Source organism: Marmota marmota, unplaced genomic scaffold, assembly GCF_001458135.2.
Source record: "Marmota marmota marmota unplaced genomic scaffold, marMar, whole genome shotgun sequence".
Taxonomy (NCBI): domain Eukaryota; kingdom Metazoa; phylum Chordata; class Mammalia; order Rodentia; family Sciuridae; genus Marmota; species Marmota marmota.
The window spans coordinates 21,348,330-21,372,694 of record NW_025999968.1 but is presented as its reverse complement, the minus strand read 5'-3'; the positions used below and the strand labels follow the sequence as shown (position 1 = coordinate 21,372,694).

At 33.3% G+C, this 24,365-nt stretch overlaps 1 protein-coding gene across 1 annotated transcript in view; it reads left to right on the top strand.

The window, feature by feature from the left end:
- The window catches only part of Epha6 (EPH receptor A6), an 800,746-nt gene that overhangs the window by 676,235 nt on the left and 100,146 nt on the right, over positions 1–24,365 (top strand). Inside the window, exon 14 of the mRNA XM_048803856.1 lies at positions 14,624–14,833. Coding sequence (XP_048659813.1) covers positions 14,624–14,833 — 210 coding nt within the window. The remainder of the gene's footprint in view (positions 1–14,623; positions 14,834–24,365) is intronic.

The following is a 24,365-nucleotide window of genomic DNA, read 5'->3' as shown; positions in this document are numbered from 1 at the left end:
GCCCCAGCCCCTTGGTCAATATAGCAAAATGTTTGTCAATTTTGTTGATCTTTTTGTAGAACCAACTTTTGGTTTCGTTTTTGGTTTTTCACTATTATTTGTCTATTCTGTATTTTTCTGTGCTCTATTAGTTTTTATTATTTCCTTATTCTGGTAGCTTTGGTTTTTAGTTTGTTCTTCCTTTTCTTATCCTTTAAATTGTAAAGTTAGGTTGTTGATTTGATATTTTCTTTTCCATTGTAAGCATTTAGAACCAAAAATTTTCTCCTTTGCACTTTTCTTTCTGTGTTCTACAGGTTTGGGTATGATATCTTTTCATTTTTCTTTAAGTATTTCCTAATCACCTTTACCATATCTTATTTGATCCATTTTTAACAGTGTATTAATCATCTCTCCATAAAGTTATGTATTTTCCAGTTTTCTTTCTTTTACTGACATCTATCTTCATCTATTGTGCACATAGAAAATAGTTTATATGATACCTATTTTTAAAAGTCTGTTTAGATTTTAATCTGTAGCCAAACATATGGTCTATGCTGGAAAATGTACCATTCACAATTGGGAAGAACATGTATTCTGCTGTTGTCAGGGAAACTATATATGTGTTTACAAAGGTTGTATCTTAAAAATCAAGGGTTTTACTCAAAATAGAAGAATTAGGCAATATACTGAAGGAGAAGAAAAGGAAAGAATTAAAGAATTAAATTGATTAGGTAAAATATCACAAGAGATGGAAAGGTGTAAAAATCAGGAACCCGGAGGGAATGTTGATTTTGAACAACAGAAAGCATACCATCTTCCAAGACTAAACAGACTGTGTTTTGTGGATCTGGATAGATTTATAAGGAACAAGCATAAAATAAAGGAATTTATAGCTGATGTTCTTTGATTTTTACACAATGGAGGACAGAACAGGGTAGTTTGAGGACAGACCCCCATTTAGAGTGAATATTTGGAATAATTGCAAGAGTTGAGAAGTATAGTAGCTGATCATTAAAAAGCTGTACCTACAGAGGAGACTATTCCAGAAATGGTCTTTTCTTGACCTCAGCAAGGGTAACCAGCTAAAAATCTTTACCAACGTTTTTAATGGTACACATTATAAGTAGCAGGGAAGAGGATCTTCTGGCTTACTGTCCAGAAGCAATGTAATTATTAGTACTAGTTACTTGTGCTATTCCCTCAAACCTGCCAGTCTGGGAGTTTTGAATCTGGAAAATAAAAAATAACTAACCAGTCCTGCTGAATGTCCAGCTACTACTGAAGAATGTAAATTTATTATGACAGTGGTATACATTCTTATGTGATTTTCAACACAAACACTCAAATCCCTAAAAGGTAAGAGTGGAGATGATAGAAACTCTAGTTTGTAGAACAGGTACACAATAGAAAGAAAATAATAATAATAATAATAATAATAATAATAATAATGCTAAGGAATTGTGGTAATAGTGAAATAATATATGTAGATAACCAGTAAGTTAATGCTAGTTAAAGAAATAGGGTTAAAAATGTGATTGTGTGTGTGTGTGTATGTGTGTGTGTGTGTGTGTGTGTACACACATGATGGAATATCACTCAGCATTAAAGAAGAATGAAATTATGGCATTTGCCAGCAAATGGATGGAGCTGGAGAATATCAGGCTAGGTGAAGAAAGACAATCCTAAAAAAACAAAAGCCAAATGTTTTCTCTGATATGCAGATGCTAATTTACAATAAGGGGAGGGGTAGGGAAGAATAGAGTTACTTTAGATTAGGTAGAGGGGAGTGAAGGAGGGGAAAGGTTATGGGGAAGGTAGGATAGTAGAATTAATCAGACATTATTACCATATGTACATATATGGTGTGATTCTAAATCATGAACAACCAGAAGAATGAGAAATTATACTCCATTATTATGATGTATCAAAGTACATTTTACTGTCATATAGAGTTTTAAAAATTTTTTAAAGAAATAGTCTATTAGAAATAAATAGAAATTTTATGTTCTTTAAGTCTATATTAGGTACAAGAGGAAGTACAGCTGTATATTAAGGTAAGAGAACTGAAGAGAACAAGGATGTAGCCAGCAAGTAGAATGTTGACAGTCAGCACTAGAGCCAGAATCAGATAAGTCAATAAGGGATGGTTATTAAATAGTCAAGAATTTTATAAGATAATTGTTACATTGTTACTAGCTTAAAATTTGCCATGATGAAATTATTTATTGTGAAATGCAACAAATCACTGATATATAGTCTTATTTTTCTCTAGACAGCATTTTACCAACATATTACTAAACTGATGTTTAAAATTTCTAAAATGAGGCACTTTCAGGGATAACAGTTCCCATGTGAAAACCTGGGAGTCAATGGCCAATATTAATGGTCATTAGTTAATATGCTTAACTAATGCAGCTAACATTTGTATTTGCTTTCTGAGTCAGGCATTATTCTGGTCTCATGCAGTGACTCATCTATTGCTAACAACAGCACCATTAAGTAAATAGTATTACTATCTTTTTAGCTTCTTTTTAAGCTGCTTATTATAGAAATTTTCAAGTATATAAACAATCAAAGATAATAATATAGCAAAACCCCATGTGCCCATTGCCTGGTGACTATAAATATCAGTTCATGGGCATTATATGCCCATTTAGCCCTTTCTGTATTGGATTATCTTGATGCAAGTCTTAAACATCTTATCATTTCATCTCTAAACATTTCTGTGGCTCTCTCCAAAAGATAAGAAGTTTAAATGGGGATCAGATATGAGTTCAGTGGTAGAGTGCTTTCCTAGCATGCCTGAGGCCCTGGGTTCCATGCCTCCTCCCACATGGAAGTGGCAGCAGGTGGGGACTTTATATAGTATGTAACTATAATACCATTATTATACCTTAAAAATCAACAAAAATTCTCAATTTCATCAAACTTCAGTCAGTATTCAAACATACCCAATTGCTGCACAATATAAAAAAAAAACTGTAATGTATTTATTTGAATTAAGATTCAAAAAGAGGCATACCTTGCATTGATTGATGTGTCTCAAGTCTCTTTTAGCCCATAGGTTATCCTTTCACTTCCCCACCACCATTGGTTCTTTTTAGCAATTCATGACAATAGGATTCATTTTGACATAATTGTAAAAGTATGGAATATAATTTATTCTAATTCATTTCCCAGTACTTCCCCTTCCCCCTGCTTCTCCCTCTCTATTCCCTTCCCTCTACTGATCTTTCTGTTCTTTATGTAAATTTTTATAATTATTGTCTTGTAGATGTAAATGATAGTGTGATTCACTGTGGTACATTCATATATATACATAGAAAAGTTAGGTCAGACTCATTCTACTGTCACTCAGATCCCATCCCTCTTCCCTTCCCTTCATTACCTTTCTCCACTGATCTTTCTTCTCTTCTTTCTTTTTATATTCTCTTTGCCTTATTGTGAATTAGTTTCCACATATCAGAAAACATTCTTCCTTTGAATTTTGCCAACTGGCTTATTTCTATCCATTTACTAGCAAATACCATAAAGTCATTCTTCTTTGTGGTTAAGTAATACTCCATTGTGTAAATATACCACATTTTCTTAATTCATTCATCTGTTGAAGGGCACTTAGACTCCATAACTTAGCTGTTATGAATTATGCTGCTATAAACATTAATCTGGCTGTTTCACTGTAGTATGCTGATTTTAAATCCTTTGGTATTATCACCATTTTACTGATGAGGATATCAATAATGAAATTACAATTAAATATATATTCTCTCAATAATTTTGGCTTCAGTAGAATGTGCAAAGGAAAGGTGGACAGAAAAAAGATGACAGAAAAATGACAGAGATAGAAAGAGGCATAGATTTTGGACACAGTGATTCCCAATCCTGGATGGACATTACAGCCATCTAATTTGAAAATCTTAGCAATCTTAAGTTTTAAGCTGTACCCTAGACCAATTAAAGAACCAGTTGGGATGAGACACATGCACTAATAGTTGTCAAAAGTTTACCTAGTTGAGCCCAATATACAGCTGAGTTGGAAATCCATAGAAATAGGATTTTTCTTTACTATTAGTATGACTTTGAATTTTCTCTGGGTCATATAGGAAGCCATTGTAGGATTTGGAATACAGGCATAAAATTATTATGTAACTACATTTTTAAAGGATAACTGTGGTTGCTATATTAAAAAGAGGTTAAAATAAGGCACATATGAATGCAGAGAATTTAGGAGACTTTTGTAATAATCTGGGTAAGAAATGATGATGGCTTCAGCAACATTAGTTTGAAAAGTAGAGCCAATATCTTTTGCTGGTGACTTGGATGAAGTGTATAAACAAGAAAATTCAAGGAAAACAATAGGCAAAAACTGACTCCGAAAGTTATTGTGTTTTACTATTAAATGGCTGAAAGACATAAAATTCCTAGGACAAGTTCTAGTAAAGTATTCATAATATCCTATAGTGTGTTTCAGAACATGTCACTAGAATTTTGTAATTATTTTTCTTTTGCATCCTAGTCTGCTTCATCAGGTGACAAAAATAGTCTTAATTTTCATTATTTAAAAAATCTGCATATGCCTCAGGAATAAGAGGATTTAATAATACATATAATTTCATATCAGCATTTCAGAAGCAATGTAAGTCACTTGAAGAGTTCCTTGAACAAATGCAAAGCAAATATTAATTTAAAAAATTAAAGGGATCTTTAAAATATTTATGTACTCAAACTATAAATCTAGTAAAGATGGCATTTTACCTTATGCTAGTTATTTATTAATAATGAGAGCTGAATTTTATTAACACACTTTTCTTGTAAATTGTGTATATGTGGCTCTACTAGCGCCAAGGTATAAGGGCAAAATTAATCTGTATAACCTTCTTCTTATGTCCAACTGTGAAAAATAAAATAAAATTGCTTTTACTCACCAATATTTTAAACCGTAAAAGGTGCAATTGAATCCAATCCTAATTAATTTTAAGAGAAAAAATATGTAAAACTTAATACAAGTGAATGTTGTTGTTTACTAAAACTATGCCAAGTAAATATCAAATAAAAATTCTAAAAATATTACACTAAATAATAAAATATATAAAGCATGGTGCACTTGGAGCCAAGCATAAGGACAACTGAACTTTTATTTTTAAATTAGAAGTTAGAGCATCAATACCCAGTACCCTAAATTTATCTCTTTAAACATTTAGTGTATTTAGCATTTATAATTTGTACTACCTGTTACTATGAAGTTGTATTTTATTATTCTCCTTGTTAATTCTCCTTTTATATTCTGCTTTTATATAAAAAATATTACATTGATTTTAATTGCTTTATAATTTACAATTATACTGATATAATGGAGAAATTCTATGCATTTCTGAACTCCTCTTTAATATTTCCTTTCTCTGTGTTTGAACCACACAGGAGATTTTAGATTTACATAACTAGTTATTAAACCCTAAACTTGTGGTTCTCAATCATGCTGGAAAACCAGAATCACCAACCTAAACAGATTTTCCAAGATAGACATGCAAGACACAAACAGATATATATTCTACATAACTGTCCCTGATCAATTCTGATACTTGTTAATGATGCTTTATAGGATAGCATTCTGTTACACTTCATCCCATATACCAGCCAAAACAATTTTAAATTTGTTTGACATTATAAAAATGCAGCACCCAAAGCATGTATAGATTGTCTTCATAGAAACTGGAGCAAAAACTTTAGAAAGAAAAAGAAAAAAAGCAAATTCAGTAGTAAGCTCTGTGAGCTTAAGCTATATTATAGTCAGATTGATTTTAAGCTCTTAAAATGTAATTCTGAAATCCAACTGCCATGTTTCACAAATCCATAGCTACATCTTTTCTTCCTAGATTTTTTAGTTATATTATAAATGACATTTTTAAGTTTCCTTATGTCTAAAATTTCTGAGTCCACTCTTGGTGGCTTCTCGCACCTATAACTAAAAATATAACTCTGCCTAACTTAAGTTAAAAAGTCCATGATGACTATAAGAAAAAAGTCTTTGAAGGATTTGTTAAGTATTCCACAGGAAATTATAGTAAGATTTTCAACTAGGGAGACCACAAGAACCAAGATGGTTTTCAGTAAAAAGTTGATATTGACTTTTATTTATTCAATTGTTATTTTAAAACAAAAGTGATTTGATATTTTCAAATCTTTAAATAACTCTAGTCATTCCTTTTTCAAATTCAAGAGCATGTTAAAAAGTCATAACATCGTCAACTTTCTGATTTAGAAACTTATAAAAACAGAATTATAACTTTAAACTTAAGTTATAGAATTAATACTCCAAGGGCTATTTTCTGCAAAGTCATTGAATCAATTGTTCAGAACTCAAGAACGCTTTTTCACATAAATATTTCTTTTAAAGATTTCACTTAAGTCCCTAGGCAGACCTGTAAAAGCCTTTTTAATACAGATTATAGCTGAAGGATGTAACTTCCAGTAGGGGTGGGAGTTTCCTTCAAAAATGGGGGAAGTATATTTTCCTCCCATCTACATGACTTACCCTTGGTACACATTTTTTTAAAGGCCATATTTTTTGTCATCTACCTCTTTCTTCATGTTCACTTCCTGGGTCCTTAAATATTCAACTTTTACTGCTATATATTACATATGGTAGTACATCATCCCATCCCCTTGTACCCCCAGGATAGACCTTTTTCCATCTTGCATGATCACCTATAACTTGGATCCTCTCTTCACCCTACTCTAAGCACCCATTATGTCACTGTCCCAGATTTCAGTTGGATGTAGGGTTAGATGAATTCATACTAGCATGTTGCTCACAAATACTGTTCTCATTTCTCCAGAAGAGTGTGCATTTTTTACATGCATTTGTAAAACCAAATAGAATTTTAATAATGGAATTCCAGGTAACAAAACAAAAAAGAAGTGAAAAAATGAGTACAAGATAGGTGAAGATATTTTTGGACCAAGAGACAAGCAGAAACCCAAAGGTTGGTTCCTAGTTGTTGTGTGCTTCATAGATTCTCATCTTTTCTCTCATATTAATCCATTGTGTTTCTCACAACATCTCATTTTCTCTGAGTGACCTCTAGCAACAACAGAAGCAGGGAGACAAGAGGCTTATAGCATTCACTATTTTTATACCTCAGTCTTTTATAAACCATCTAGGAAGGCATATTTCCTGTACAACCATTTCACAGTGCATGTCAAAAGTTTGCATGTAATAATTTTACAAGCCTTCAGCTAAGCCTTCTAATCTGTCTTGAAAACTGGTACCACCTCCTATAACTTGGGGTAAGTGAACCAAAAACATCTTTCAAAATACACATGAACCAAATTTCACTACTTCATTTTAAATCTGTCATTATCCTGTAATGTTTACTGCACCTTATTTGTGAGGAATCTTTGGAAGTCTGTGTATTTATTGTAGGTCACTAATGTATTTAATTGTGAATTGGATCCTCTATAAATGTTTGTTGAATGAGAGATGTATAATTGTTTTTAGTTCTACTCACAAATGCCAGTTTATCATCTACTGAGTATAGTGGTCAATACCAATCATGTCTAACCTTTTTAGGAGGTGTATCACTAAAATTATCTCTTTTTTATAAAGGATATAGCACATTTTCAGAAAAAGTTTAAGAACAATGATTTTTATTATGGTCCACAGATCATTTATAGTCTCTAAGGGTTTGTGGGTTTGACATCACTTTGATTCTCCAGTGAAGACCTAGAAATAAATATAACAGAAATATTATAAGGCATTTCGTTCCCTTTTCCTCATTCTAAGCAAAAGTATAGCTGTCTGGTAGTCCTTATCAAGGATTCTTGCCCACAAAAATTGAGATAGCTATAATCAGTGCTTCAATGTTCTTATTCATTCGTGATATTCTCAGAGAATCTCCAATAATAAAGTCAATTTTCAATGAAAAATACTTCTAGAGAATCTCTAGCTACTTACTAAAAGTCCGAAGATCTTTACTTTTTTAAGAGAAAAATAAATTCAGTTCAACCCAGTGAGTGAATAGATTTTAATAAGTACCATGTGCCAGGCATGTTGTTAGGCCCTGAGGTTACAAAGATGAAAAACAAGTTATGTTTGTTGCCCTGGAAGAGATTATGTTTAAGTTAGAGGGAGATATAGGGTCATGCATATATGGTTTTAGCCACTGTTGGTGTAGACTAGCGTCTCGAGAAAACGGGAGCCAATTTTATTCTCCTACTTTCCTCACCAGTCCTTCCCTTGCCCAGTCCATTCCAGGTCCTGATGGCTGTGTCTCTAAAATAAATCACAAACCTGGTTCCAACCACCAGTATCTCTCTCCAGTATTACTCTAATAGCTTCCAAAATGACCTTTCTGCTTCCGTTCTCCACATGCAAATCAGAATATATCTCTCAATCCCCAGTTAAAATTCTTCTGTAAGTTCTCAACATTTAGAAAACATTTCAATTCTTTGTAATTGTTTACATGGCCCTGCTGCTGGATTTTACCTTGTCCTACCTTTCCAGCATTTCTCTTACTGTCCTCACTCAACCAACTCCAGCCTCATTGGCCTTCAATTCTCAAGCATGACTAACTCATTCCTATCTTAAGCCATTTGCACATCTGGGAACTATTCACAGTCTCCACCATGTCATTCCTTTTTATTTATTTTTTTTATTATTTTTTTTTTGAGTTTAGTTTATTTTGCTTAATACAATGGTCATAAGTTCCAACCATTTCCCTGCAAACGACATAATTTCATTTATCTTTATCTGCCTATTTTTTTTTAAGAAACCAACTTTTAGAACAATTTTGGGTTCACTGCAAAATTAAAGAGATTTCCCATGTGTTCCCTGCCCTAGCACATGGGTAGCTTCTCTGATGGTCAAGGTCTCCACCCAGAGTGATATATTTGTTACAAATGACAAATCCATGTGGACACATTGTTATTACCCAAAGTCCACAGTCATGTCATTCCTTTTTAGATCACTCCACTTTTTATTTTATAGTTCATCATTAATTAAAATGATCTCACTTATTCTTACTATATATTTTCTATCTCCCTGTCTGCATTTAAATTTAGGAACAATCAGAACAGGCACCTTTCAGTTTTACTTCTCATGTTGACCCTCAGTCTAGAACAATTATTGCCCCATAGTAGATATTTAATGATTCCTATTCAAAAGAATGAATTTGGTGATTCAACATTTTTAATGAAATCCTCAGGTGATAAAAAATTAGAATACATTCCTGGAAGAGGGAACTGGGTAAGCCAAGCACATTAGACACATAATAATATATTGTCAGGTTGAATTTAATACACAAAAAATTTTGAAGCAGAGTAAGTACAAAAGACTACAGATAGTGTGCATGTACAAACATATTTTTAAAATCCCATTATTATGTATAATTATAATGCACCAATTACCAAAAGAGAGACTAAAGGCATAAGCAAAGGTCAAATCCTTGCATTCATGCTAACAACATTGTATTACATTCTGTCCTTGATATCATTGAAGGGTTTTTAAGCTAGTTGATGGGGCAAGATTTATGTTTTCATCAGATATGAGTATATTTACTTAGGGAAAAAAAACCTCATTAGACAATAATGTGATAGCTTCAGGACAACATGGATGAAATCCCACATTTGTCAAACTCAGGCCAAGGCCTTAAGCTCAGCCTAACAAGAATGAACACTGAGATGCTTAAAGTGTCTGTGGGTACAGCTTACTGGGTAGGACCTTGAAACCCATAGAAAAGATCTTGTGTTACTGCAGAGACAATATGACATGCCAGTGCTCAGAGCTGATGGTTGCTGTGCTTTAGGGTCCTGGGGGAACCTATGGAACTCTGTGGCATGCAGACATTTTATGTATCACTTTCAAAAAACCCCTCCAATCAGGCTCACCCTTTCTGTCAGATAGAGGGTAAACTGTGTTTCTCAGCAGTCAGATTGAGAAAGCAAAGACAGAAATGATGAAAACAAACAGAATTCTAGCTACCCAGCTCTGAGCTGCAGTGTGTAAATATGCCATATTCACTCTCTTTCATTTGAATCTGCCTTCCTGAGAAGAAACCACATGTCATAAAATAATTCATAGTTTCTTTTTGATTAATCTCCAGTAGAAGCCCAAAGATATTAAATCTCAGCGCCCTTACATTTTTCTCCTCCCCTCATAAACAATTCAATTCAATTTGAATTAATATTTATCGAGTGCTGAGACAATGGATGGCAGCATAGTGGATGCTGTAATAGAATTGCTACATAAAAGGGAGAAGACTCATGTCCAGTCTTAAGGAAAGAAAGTCGTCTATTTTATAAAATACAAAAGAAATAATATAGCAATAACAACCAGTGCACTTCAAGATAGTGTCAAACTTTGTTTAATTCAGTTACCATGTATTAGCCATATTCAAGGAAACCAGGATGTCTTAAACCAAACTTAAGGGAACTATGTTGACAAGAACTAGAAAAGGAATATAGCTTTTTTAAAAAAATAAGAGAATTGAATTATTTCTAGAGAAATGGATTTGAACCATACCTCATATATTAATAAACTGGGCTATTCTTTTCAGCCAGACATAGATGAATGGATTCCCATGTTAGTTTTTCTGTAGTGTTGTTATTTGTTTGGTCTTATTTTAATGGTCTCAAAGGTCTTTTAGAACTTCCTTTATTATGTTAAATTATGCTGCCCAAACCAGCCCAGACTGAGGTTGTGTTTGGACCAGTTCTTTTTCTCACAACTGCAGAAAATAAGAATATATGCTGTATGTTGATTTTTCAGAGTTCAAATCCTGGGTCTGCTGCTTTCTGGTTATCAAATTTCTTTCAGTTTGGCCATCTACAAAATAGAGATAATAACTACAGTAACATCTCACAGTTGTTGTGAAAATTAAATGAGTTAATACCTGTACAGACCTTAGACTGTGACTGGTCTGTACAGTTTCATAAATGTTAGCTATTTTTGCTCTAGAACAAGATGGCAGCAGTTAAGATATACTCTCCCAAAAGAATACAGAACTGTTTCTGAAGCTTCTCTGTCATTAAGCCAACATTTTATAAAGAATAGATAGAGGGAGGAAGGGATGGATGGATGGATGGATGGATTTATCAGTAGTCAGACAGATATGCAGTTAGATACAGAGATTATCACAAGTGTGTCTGCCAGGAAACAAAATATAGAAAAGGGATTTGCATGTAGGAAGTGTACTGGGGTGAGCTCTCAGGACCAACTCCCTTACTGCTGTCACTTTAGGAGTTTGGGAAGCTGATGGATCTTACCTGAGCCCCTCTCTAGGGAATGCCTGTGGCTGAAGAAAGCCACCTTACCTAAGGCCATGACACCCTTACAGGTTTGTCTGGAATCTAGTGATTGTGATGAGACAGTACACCACTGTACAAGGTTCCAGCATGTTTTCCTTAATTTTGGCCAACTCTGAAATGTCACTTCAGATCTAAAACATCAATATCCCATGGAATGGTGGCATAGTGGCATTTCATCTTTCCCTTGCTGCCTAATCCTGCTTTCTTCTCTTCCTCAAAGGTATCAATCCTGAGATTGTCTCATCACAGATCTAGATTTAACATAATAAAAAAGTTTAACTAATTCACTAATGACATTCTTAAAAGAAACTAGTTGTTTTTTTTTTCCTGTGAGTTCATTTGGCTGAGAAAAATATGAAAATACCAGTACAGTTTGATTTAGAGCTACTGCCTTGATTCATGGTTTACCCACCATTAGCTCACATGACAGCACAGTGGAAGGCGAGGGCACATATCTTAGTGGTATGATGGAAATAATTTTGACCTCAAGGACCTCTGCACCAATTGAATTAGAGATAATAATATACATTGTTGCAGTCCCATGAGAGAACATGGAAAAGGTGTTTTAAATTGTTTTCACACACCAAAATCTCCCCTTTTAAATGATACCACTTACTGTTATTAGAACCATGATTGCTGAGTGGTTGATAGGAAAGCAGTTAATTCAAGTCTCTTTAAATGTTGCTAACAAGAATATTTTAAATGATCAAGTAAAGAACAACCTGCATAGGGGCTGAAGTTGTGGCTCAGTGGTAGAGTGCTCACCTCCCATGTGTGAGGCACTGGGTACAATCCTCAGTGCCACATAAAAATAAATAAACAAAATAAAGGTATTGTGTCCAGTCACAACTAAAAAACATTATTTTAATGAATAACCTGCATAAGAGCTGGAAAGTAGAAGTAAACCAAATGTGTATCATCAACTAATGAATGAATAAGCAAAGGAATAAAAATATTTAGCAATAAAAAGTGACATTGATACATGCTATAATGTGAATGAATCAAAAAAAAATTATACTAAATGAAAGAAGACAGAAAAAATACATATGTGGGATTTCACCTACCAGATATATATCCAGAATAGGGAAATCTTTAGAGATATAACGTAGATCTGTGGTTGCCTAGGGTGTTGGGGGTGGTTGGGGAAGGTAAGGAGTGATTGTTAGTGACTGTGGGGTTTATCTTGTAGGGATGAACAAGTTCTAAAAAAGATTTTGATGATCACGGCACAACCCTAATACTAAAAACAATTGTATACTTTATATAAAGGTAAATTGTATGATGTAAGAATTACATCCCAATAAAGCTGTCAAAAATAATTTGGTGCTTTATACTGCCCCAAAAGTAAATAAGAAATCAAATTTCAACTTAGTCTTTTGTTAACTATTCATCTTTATGTACCTAATGCTTATGTTCTCAGTGAATTTTTCAGTAAACTGGAAAGAAAATTTTTGACTCATTGCGATTATAAAATTTTTTATGACAATCAGAACTTATTAAATAATAACCATTATAAAAATAATTCAGGATCAGTGTGTGAGTTTTATAAGTGATTCTCCCTCTAAGTCTGAGTTAGATGACTCTGTTCTCATTGTACAGATAAGAAAACTGAGGCACACTGTAGATTTCGGGTGATTTCATTAATATTTCCTGCTACTTAGAAATTCTGCTTGACAATAACTGTAATATGAAACAACTTTATTTTTTAAGAGATAAAAGAGCCACCTTATTAAATTTAATATAATCCTTTCTAGGCCAAAAAATTAATGCTTTCAATTCTACTCAGAGGTTTTGAGATTCCTAATAGAGGTGAAATAGGTAGAGAACATGATAGAATAGGCAGATTTCACCTGATAGTGTTCTGTCTAAGAAGATGGATTAGAAACATAAAGAGCTAATAACACCAAAGATTTTCTTTGCTAGGTTATCTTTTAGACATTAATTATACAGAAGAGCCTGCTTAAATGGATACTTGTACTGTAAGAGTGCTTCTTTTAGGAGAGGGTTCTTTTCCTTACTCTGCACTTGAGTGGAGAGATATTATCAGAGAGCTATCAGGGAGATAAGTTGATATAGTAAGATAAAGTTTATTTCATTTGTAGAATAACCGTATTCATTTAAAGCACCAATGAATCATCATTGTATAGGAGGCCTTATCACTATGACAGATACAGTGGGATCACCCTGTGCTTAAGAAGTTACACTGTAGTTTTAAATCAAACATCTGTGAAAACTGCTTTAACTTGGAAAACTCTTATGATACTCTTATTTGTGCTTCTCCTATATGATATAAGGTAATACCACCCTATAATCTCTTACTAGAGATTCACTTTTAATATCATTATTAAATAAATTTGGCCTGATATATAAAACCAACTCAAGAAGTTTTTATGTTTCTCTATAACTCCATTAAAGACAATAATCTCCAAATAAGAAAAATGATATAAATTATTTTTAAAACTTAAAATATTTTTTAATCTTCATCCTCTCTAATTTCAAGGATACTTCTTGTATCTGGTTTTGTAGTTTTAAACATCCTGCACAGATGATAATTGGATTTTTTTTCTCATTCATAAAATCTACATTCCTTTTAAATCAAAGTGGAGGGAATAAAATGTTATTAACTATTATATAACAATACTCTTCCTGGCTCATTATTCATATCACAGTATTTAATTTAATCTTCCCAAGCGAGACTTAAAGTAGTCCTGTTTTTGATCTATTGTCAGCTTCTTTTCTATTTGTTCTATGTACTTAAAAAAAAATGGAGAAAAAAAAACTAGTTATTTTCTGTTTGCTTGTGACTTTTTTCTTTCAGTAGCAGCTTTCTTAACTTTGTTCTTGTTCATTCCATCACATTTTCTGTTTCCTGAGTGACCTCGCCTAACTACCATTTTTCACAGTATTTCTAGTTATCACATAGATTTCATCCAATTGTAGGCTTTGCTGACCTCCTGCCCACCTGTGCGGCTGGTTCAAAGCTTGTAGCTGTGGAAAGTGCATTCCATTTTCTCAGTAACCTTTGATCTCACTTTATTTGACATTAGTTCCCTCTTGTTACCAAAAGTTTTTTTCAATCATGTTTCTGGAAGTAAACTTGGTTGGTCCCCTTCTATCTTTTGTTTAGTTTTCCTTTATCATACTTCTAGCTAGACTTTTCCCCACTCAACTTCAAACAAATCCTTACATTCCTTTATGAACATTATGTTCAGCATACTTGATGTTTATGTTCATTGGCTCTGATAAAATAAATGCAAGTGTTCTGTTTCCTACACACACTCATGCACACACACTATATTAAAATACATCAATTTTAACAATTATGCTTCTCTTGTAGAAACATGATGGCCACTTCACAGTCATCCAGTTGGTTGGCATGCTCCGAGGCATTGCATCAGGCATGAAGTATCTTTCTGATATGGGCTATGTTCATAGAGACCTGGCGGCTAGGAATATATTGGTGAACAGCAACTTAGTATGCAAAGTTTCTGATTTTGGTCTCTCCCGAGTGCTAGAAGATGATCCGGAAGCTGCTTATACAACAACTGTAAGTTTATATGCCATTTTCCAATGTAGCTTGTTTACTTTTATTGTTTTTAATATTATTAGAGTAATTCTGAATTTATTTTTCCCAATTTTCTACTTTCCTTTAACATTGTGCTAATTTTATGTAATTATTTGACAGGCACTTCCTATAGCTCTGGGCCTGGTTTGGGGGAACAAAAGTCTCATATTTGACTATTTTCTTTCTAATGTATTGAGACTTTAACGTCATGTTTAAGATCCATATCATCACTGCCCTCATGACAACTCTGTCTTTGCCTGAGGTATTTTTGACACTTCAATAATTATCTCCTATAAATGGAACTCTTTATAGGCCAATAGTGCAACCAATTAATATCTCAGGAATAGTAGGATAATGAGGGGTTATGAAATGACTCTTTTTCTTAACATTATGGAATGATCTGATCATACTTAAAAATGGAGTTTCTTTGAAGTTATAGGATTACTCTCTAAACTCTCAAAATGGTACTTGGGGAAAATGTAAGCAGAATGAAAGGCTAAAAAAACTTGATGACCAAACCATTATCCATAAATTATATAATGTTGATATGATCCATGAATGTTTTTTCCAAGGTCATTTTTTTCTATTGCACTCTTTGGTTATTTTTTTTTTTAACTTCAGTCTCAATATCTCTGATCAAGTATGTGAAAGGTACAAATGTGTAAAATTATATTGTACTTTATTTCTTACACAAAACCCTTACCATTGATTCACTTGATAATCGGCTTCAATGAAAAATAAGCCAGTAAAACTATTCAAGATTTTCTTACTCTGTTCTATTTTTCTAACCCTACATATTATTTTGAAAGATGCAACCACATTTTAAAATTTTCTTTTATTTCATTTTCTATGAATTTTTTTTGCAACTTCACTGTATTCAATTACTCCAGAATGGATGCAAATTTAATATTATGAATGAAATATGTTATGCTTTTGCTGCTTGCTTTGTACAAATGCTCCGTTAATTTATCCATATTTTCACAATTTTGTCAACAAAAATATAGTTATAAAAATAACTCAATTTCTGAGTTTTATAGATAAGGTAGCAGTATCTATTGATCTTTTAATTTAAACAAAAAGCTTCATAAAATAAGTCTATTGAGCCTGAAAACAAATGGTTCATTTTAGGAAAAAATAATATTTTTAAATCCATCTTCCAATTGGAAAATAAAATTGTTTTTATTTTTCTTGAGGCCTTTATTTCTTTCTTTTTTTTTTTGTAAATGTATAAATTGTAATAACTTTTAGGGTTATAGAAAAAGTTCATAAAATCTTATATTAAGCATATTCTTTACATCTCTGAAGAATAGTATTTAAAATTAAATGAAAATTATATAATATTTATAAAAATTGTAACAAAATCAATTCAAAGAATAAAATCAGGAAATAACTATGAAACTCTTTGACTATAGGCTATAGGCTACACTTGAAACCCCTTATTAATAATATTTAACTGCTTTTCAAAAATAGAAAGCCCACAACTAAATTTAAAATACTAATAAAATTAGCAGGTAACCCAAAGTTTGAGACATATACTGGTTGTATTGTAACAATTTGATCCCTAGATTCTAGGCATTTTCTGTCTAATGTTATTTTAGGGGCTATGAATCTGGTAGAGTGCTATTTTAAACTTAGATCAGACTAGAATTAAACAGCAGATTAAGTACATAGAATATTTATACTCCAAAAGGGGCCTGTAAAAAGCCATAGTTTATGTCTTAATTATGAAATGTCTCTGATTTAAGAGAGATTGATTAAATGGAAAATAATGTAATCAAGTTTTTTTTTTATTTTTTTAAGTCTCAGGATTATACTTTCCTGCTCAGAGAATTTTGCAGTGCAAAATATCATTCATTGATTAATAATGAAAATGGACATTCAATATATAACATAGCAAAGCTGTTGCCTTCAAAGAATTTATGCTTTCATAGACTCATGCTTCCTTGCAGTTCAAGAAAAATAAATACAGAAGTTTCAGAGAAGAATTTAAAAGAAGGCGTCACAAAAAGATCAAATTTGGACTGGATCTTTAAAACCTTCATGAGACAGAGTGTTGGAGGACAGGCAGTCCAGATGAGAAAAGTCAGGAGAAGTGAATGGGCAAATATATAGGAAAATGGACAGTTTGAAATGGAGACCAGGAGAAGCGAAGGGGCCAAGTTTCTTAGTAATTTTGAATGTTCTTGAAAAGTACTCCAAGGAATTTGAAGGTTTTTCTATAGTAACTAAGCTAAATTGATTTATTCAAGCAGCAGAATAACAAACATAGGCAGGCGTGTATCTTAGAAAATACTGTTGACAATAACATAGAGAAAGCATTGAAGAAGAGGAGTGCTCACAGGGAAGCCAGTTAGGCATATTTGCTGTAGAGCAGAAAGGCCATGTGATTTTAATTAGGGCAGTGGCAACTGAAATAAAGAGAAGGACAGAACATTGAAAATCTTTATGAAAGTATAATTTCTAAGATTTAGTAATTGAACATAATTTATAAGGAAGAAGGAGGATTTAAAGATATTCTAATATTTCTAGATTGAACAACTAGTTGAATAGAGACTCTGTTAAATAATCAAGACATAGAATCCCTATTAGAGATGGCCTGGCTAACAGCAAAAGATTATAAGCAAACTTAGAGCAAGACATCATAGATAGATACTCTAGTTCAAAGTCATCAGGATAATACCAGTAAGCACTAGCATTCTGTCCAAACTTTATGAAAAATGTTTAAAGTTTTATGTAAATGTACTTAGCACCCACCCCATGCAGTACTTTTGTATATTTCCAGTTAAAGTGAATTAGATAGCTAGAACTCTTTACTGCCTAGTGAATCTATATCTCAATTACATGAAAGAAGCTTCAAAGAGCAAACTCCCTGATATATTTAAAAAAATAAATTTGATTCGTTTTTTAAAGTTTTATCTGTATACAACTTTTTTAGAGCATATCTTTCATCATGAATGTTTCTGAGTTGTTTTTTCTCTTACATAAATATAATTGCTATTTCCTCATTATTTTTAAGTGTTTTTACAATCTACACCAGGAAGGGTTTGGGGGAAAGAAAGACTGTGAAGGGTATGAAAACAGGAAGCTATCATGGATAAACATTGTGTTTTATTCTGTTTTTTATTTTAATCTTCAAGAAAGTAATCTTTAGAATCATGTGCTACATGGATGTAGCCCTTCCTATTCAAACAGGGGCAGAATAAATAGATCTTTTCCACTACAATGTCTTTGTCTATTTAAATTCCACATATCATAACAAACGGTAATTAGAACTGGCTAAAGAAGTCATACTGGAAAGATAGATGGCCAGTCTGAACTCAGTGCTGGCTGTGACATTATACTGGTCCACAGTGGCAGATGAGCAATGGCTGTGGGAGCCAGAGTGGCCAGACCAGAAAGAGTTTAAAAAGAGAAATTACCCTGGAAAAATCAGTGAGTCCTTTAATGTTCTATTAAAAGTCATATTATACATTATTGTGTTCCCTACATTTTAAAATATTATTAAAGTAGATGAAAGGTTGAAATTTGAAAGTAGATATAACTAGAACTTATAGTATTTCTTCCTACAACTTGAATGTTTTATATAGCCTGCTTTAGGTCTAAGATTTATTTATTTAATGTGCACTCAACATAGTTTATTATGTCACTACCATACTTAGGGTCCTATTATTAGAGTGACAGTTGTGAAGTGGGTTCGCTTACAACCACTCCCCCAAAATGGACTTCACTCCATGGAGAAGAGGGAAGATATTACCTATGCCAACTCCATAAGTCCAAATCCGTATTCCCACTCTATACTGAGCTACTGTTTAGGCCCACCATGCACAAATTTCCTATTTGTCTGAGTTTGCTAAGACATCACACACAGAAGCTGTATGAAGCAGACTTAGTAGTTACATTTAGGCAGCAAGAGACAAAAGAAGCATAAGATCTACTGTGTGCCTGTACTCCAAATATCTAGAAAGTTATATAGGTTAGATGGAGTTGTTTTGTTTTTGGTACTTGAGACTGAACCTGGAGGTGCTTAACCACTGAGCCACATCCCCAGCCCTTTTTAATTTTTTATTTTGAGATAGGATCTCCCTGAGTTGCTCTGGGCCTCACTAAGTTGCTGGGTCTGGCTTTGAACTCAAAATCCTCCTGACTCAGCCTCCTGAGCCTTTGGGATTACAGGCATGCATCATCCTCCCGGCTACATGGAGTTTTGACTGCACAAACCTTACTTTACATCACATCTGAAGAACTCTGAAAGGCAGCCTGCCCTGTATTGTATATCTCAAGAGAAACATAACTGACTAGGAAAATGTTTGAAGGATATCCTGCTTCCTGGGGAGACTGGAATAAAGCTCAACTTTTTTAGGCAGTTCCTCACTAAGATGTTACAGGCCCTACCTAGGAGGGATAGGAAAAGGCCCAGGTTGCTATGGGAAGCTCTTCTCTATCTCAGGATATTGCATTCCCAACACACAATGTAATTATTCTTGAAAACTACAAGTAAGAAAGTGGGATTTGGGGGATACTGGGTGGGTTTAAGGACCCTCAACGAACTCTCCTGCACCAATAACTAGAATGAAGGAATTAATGAGAACAGATAAATGGTTACACAGAAAGACTATCAAGAATAAGCATATATTAAAACTCATATATGTGCAGGCAGATACCAAGAATGAGCAATTCTACATGAAAAGAAATACAGTAGTAGTAGATTTTTCTAGTAAGGTGTTTAAGCCATATACTAAAGTATATCAAGCCTTTGCAAAAGGACCTTAGGAACTGGTGATGGCACAAAAACTAAGAAATGTACATGGGGGGCCAAAGAGAATGGAAAAAATAAACAATAGGATTTCAACAAGAATTGAGGCCTTGCCTTTGCATGCTAATTTCACAACTTACTTAGCAGGCAATTAGTGAGGAGAGACTGGGAATGATTATAACCTAACAATACATATGTAGCATTATTTGGCTAAATTAATATGGATAAAAGTTACTGACAGTTTGGGTTATTTTCATTTCATTACATGGTATCCTCTTTGGTGAAAATTTAGGTGTAATGAAATCACTTCCTTTTTTGACTGATACATGTTCACATATATGACTATTTTATAACCATTTCCTTTCCCAAGGAGGAACTCTAACTAATTTGAATATTGCTAAGCAACCCCATCTTACACTGACATTGAAAATGCTAAGCTTCTTTGCTCTCAATTATGGAAATGAGTTCCTATTTACCTAAAAGAACATTATAAGGTATATTATGGCTCACACTCATCTGTTTTAAGAGATAGGTTTTATTTAAAATATAATGGTAGTTAATGTTCAGATTTTTTTAAAAAAAATATGAGTAACTCCTTATATTTTAAAGATTAAAGCAAAATGGAAAAGTCATTTTATCATATTAACCCCCCAAAATTCTAATACTTTTATTTTCAATTGTGTTAGTTTGTGTTTCCAAAGCAAATTTTGCTTTTTTTCTTTGTCAGCAGCAATTTCACATAAGTACTTTCTTTGTTGAAATACAGAGTCTCATTATTGACAACACATAATCTGTATAATCACAATTCTGTTAACATCTTAATTCCATTAACTTTGCATTCATGAGACCTCTTCCAAACTCTAACATTTAACCTTTCCTATTCTGCAAAAAATTTGAGAAAAGTTAAATATCCTATTAATCTAAGAAATCATGGCTTATACTTAATGTGGATTTCCTTATAGCTAATAATGAAGCCGTTTGAAGGTGACATATTTACATGTATTTATTGAAATCAGTAGAGATCTGAACAACCTTCCTCTACCTAATTCAAGTGTTATAAATTGTCTTGAGTTTTTAAGGTACATTTTTAAATCTTGAAAAAATGCCTGGTATCAAGAATAAATATTTCCAAAACAATTATTCTTGATCCTTTACTATTTACCTTGAAGTACTTTAACAGGAATAACATATTTGTTTGGAGATCATGCTTAACATAGTAAAACATACTCAGAATTTTCATTCATTTCTGTCTTTTAAAAATTTTTTCTAAAATGATTTTTAGTGAGGAAAAAAATTTAAAGCTTTCTACTAACATTACATAATATCCAATGTCCTGAATAAAAAATACTGAGAAATGCTCTTGAATTCTGGGTTTTTGAATAATAAAAAGTTACGTTTCAAATCCTGCCACCAGATTTTCTGTTCATCAAGACAGTGACAGTGAGGGTGGGACTGACACTTGCTAAGATGCAATATATAGTTTAAAATGCATCTTGCTGTACATCTACCTGAGTTCAGGCTGAAGAATGACTTTTTTTTTTTTTTTTGTACTTGGGATTGAACTCAGGGGCACTCTTAGCCAAACTAAAACTGAAGGAGGTATGCAACCTTTGGGCCCAAAGGCAGACCCTCAGGTAAAAACCTGTGAAACCCACTGGCCCATGAAAAGCTACACATAGCAACATAAATAGAATATACAGAAAGCCTCCTGTACAGAATTCACTGGAAGATTCAAGTAAAGGAAATGACAATACCTTTTAGGCAGACCTAAATTCAGCAACGTGGGTATAAAGAAAAAAAGTGAGAAAATTAGCAATGTTATCAAATGCTATAATGTGAAGATTCAAACTTTTGTTCAGTAGAAAGGTGATGAGTCAATAAACCTTGGAAGAATGAAAAACAATAAAATCTAGGCTGGATGAAACAAAGTTATCATCAAGAAAGGAGCTATAACATTTGGGAAAAAGAACAAAGTGACTTCACTAAGAGACTGTTCTTACTCCAGAGATACTACGAGAGCAGTTACTCAATCAGTCAAATATATAGAACATTATAATTAGCTGAGGGGGAAGAAATTGATGTACCAATACTAGGTTTCCTAAATTCAAAGGGGAAAAAGTTCTCCTGAAGCAGACTTGATAGTCTAATCATGAAAAATAAAAAATCTGACAGTTCTTATTTAACTTTTTCAATATGTGCTTTTTTTTTTTAGTGAGCACAATACTTTTATTTATTTATTTTTATGTGTGATGCTGAGGATCAAACCAAAGTGCCTCACACATGCCAGTCAAGTGTTCTACCATTGAGCCACAACCCCAGCCTCTGAATATTCACTTTTGATAAAGGAAATTCTAATTATCTAAGGTATAAAAGCTATATTCTCAAATTAGCAGTTTCCACACATTGAGCCCAAATACCAGGGAGTCAATCCACAACAATATTGATAAAAGAACAAAGCCTCACACCAAACCAGAATAGAGCATATGCTAAATGCAGAGTGAAAATTCTTCTCCAATACCTGTTCTCAGCTTGGATCGTAGGCTGAGAGAATCAAAAAAATCTTAACGGTACAGCCTCAGCAATGGCAAGGCGCTAGCAACTCAGTGAGACCCTGTCTTTAAGTAAAAAAAAAAAGGTAGTTGTCTAAGATTATAGTATCAGAGGGGCACAAAACCTCTATGAAATATACTGCTTTGAATTGTCAATGGCAGCTCTTAAGCATAAGATGAGAATGAAGGTGGATACAAGACCAGAAGAAATTACTATCTAAAAAACCATTGCCTGGACTAGGGGTGTAGCTCAGTGACACAGAACTTGCCTAAGAGGAAAGTCCTGGGTTCAATACCAACACCACAAGAAAAAAAATCATTTTCTGAAAGGCATTCCTCTCTAAAGCTTAGGGAACATTTTGTGATAATTACAATACAGGGTTCTCTGTAATGAGGAAGGAAGGAAGGAAGAAAAGAAGGAAAGAAAGTGCCAAGAATTGAAGATCAGCATATGCAGAGGAGAAAATGACTAAACAAAAGGATAGTTCTATCAGAAATCTTGAAGATAGAATGAGGTAGCTTAGTTTTACACATAGTCAAACCATGTTTGGGGAAAAAAAAGAAAAAAAAAACCTTCTTGAGTATAAGTCTTTTGTCCCTATGATATGGATGATACCTCCTTTTAGATTTGTGTAAAACTCTGAAGAACAAGAGATTTATCTTCTTGTTTGGAGTCTTTCCAATATCTACAGTAATACACTATATAAAGACTACTTAATTAATTGTAAATAATAAAAACTAATGAGAAACAGGTAGAAAGGGACTGAAACTCTAAGAACACTGTCTTCAGTAAAACTCCACACTTTTCCTTTGACATCACTGTTAATTGTAATCCACTTAAAGAGTGAGCCTATGAAAACCCTTAATATATTATAAAGATATGAAAATTTTGCTATAAAAGAAACAATGATAACAAATGTTAAAGCATTTACCATGATGGATTAGGATATTCACAAGCAGAGGAGAAAATTCTGGTTTTAAAATCTCTGGAAGCATCCTACCAAATGTTCTGAGCACAGAAGTCTGCCTACATTGTGGATAAGATCTAAGGCAGATGGTTCATAAATTCACAGAGGCGTAATGTTTTAATGCCTGTAGTCATCTGAAATGCATCCAGTCCTTCTAACCTAAATGCTAATCAATGAGAAATAATCAAATGTCAGTCACAGTTCTCAAGATATTTGGCATATACTTTGGTGATTAACCAGGAGCCATAGAAAACACCACCACGTACTATTTGTCTTTGTGTTAGCAACATCAAATATACTGATTTCTACTCCCAATGATTTTAGGACAAACTCAGACTTAACTGTTTTACTGGGAAAGATCATTCAGCAAATGTCTAGCAAGTAGAATGTACAATGCTTACTGGCCCCTTTCCTTCTGCAGAAAAATATGGCAAAGAGCATGTACACAGATCTATTTAGTTTGAATATAGAATTTAAACTTACCAACTGAAGAAACAGATTCTTTACTAATATTTCATCTCTGGCTTCATAGCTAATGTCAAAAGAATGCTTTTTTTTTTCCCGTTGACAACAGGAAACTGGAAAGAAAAATATAATAAGTAAATCACAAGAAAGCTCTATGGGAAAGTTTCCTCATTCCTAGTATAAAGAGTTTCCCATCAAGGGCAAATACATTGAAAATGATTATCAGTTATTCATGCTGTTTGTGGCAGTCTGTATTAGCTACCTACCTAATCAAACTCTCTCATCATTTCTCCTGCTAATTAAATCTGGAAATTTTCTGCAATGAACTAAGATCTAAGTGATAAATCATGATTTTATGTCAGTTATATTTATACTGTTCTCTGAGACTTAAATTTTACCCTTTGGTCACAGAAATATAAAGAGAAGTGAGATAAGGAATTTCTGGGAAACTTTCTAGTTGAAGCCCACCAGAAATATGTCTGAGTGGAGAACTTTCTAGTACTGACTGACCCTTTTACTGTTGTTATCACCTGGAATATGGCTTTGGAAGAACATCACCCTTAGATCTGTGACAACCATCTTGCCAATCATGAGACAACAAGCTTATGGAGACAGACCCACGGCATGAGGGAGAAAGTAGGAAGATCAAAAGAGCCTAGAGTTATGATGACATTGTTGGGCTTCTTTATTACTACAGAAAATAAATTGACACCAGTTTTTTATTAGTAACTCAATGTAATATCTTCTTTGCTTAAAAGCCCTTAAGAGTTGGGCCCCCT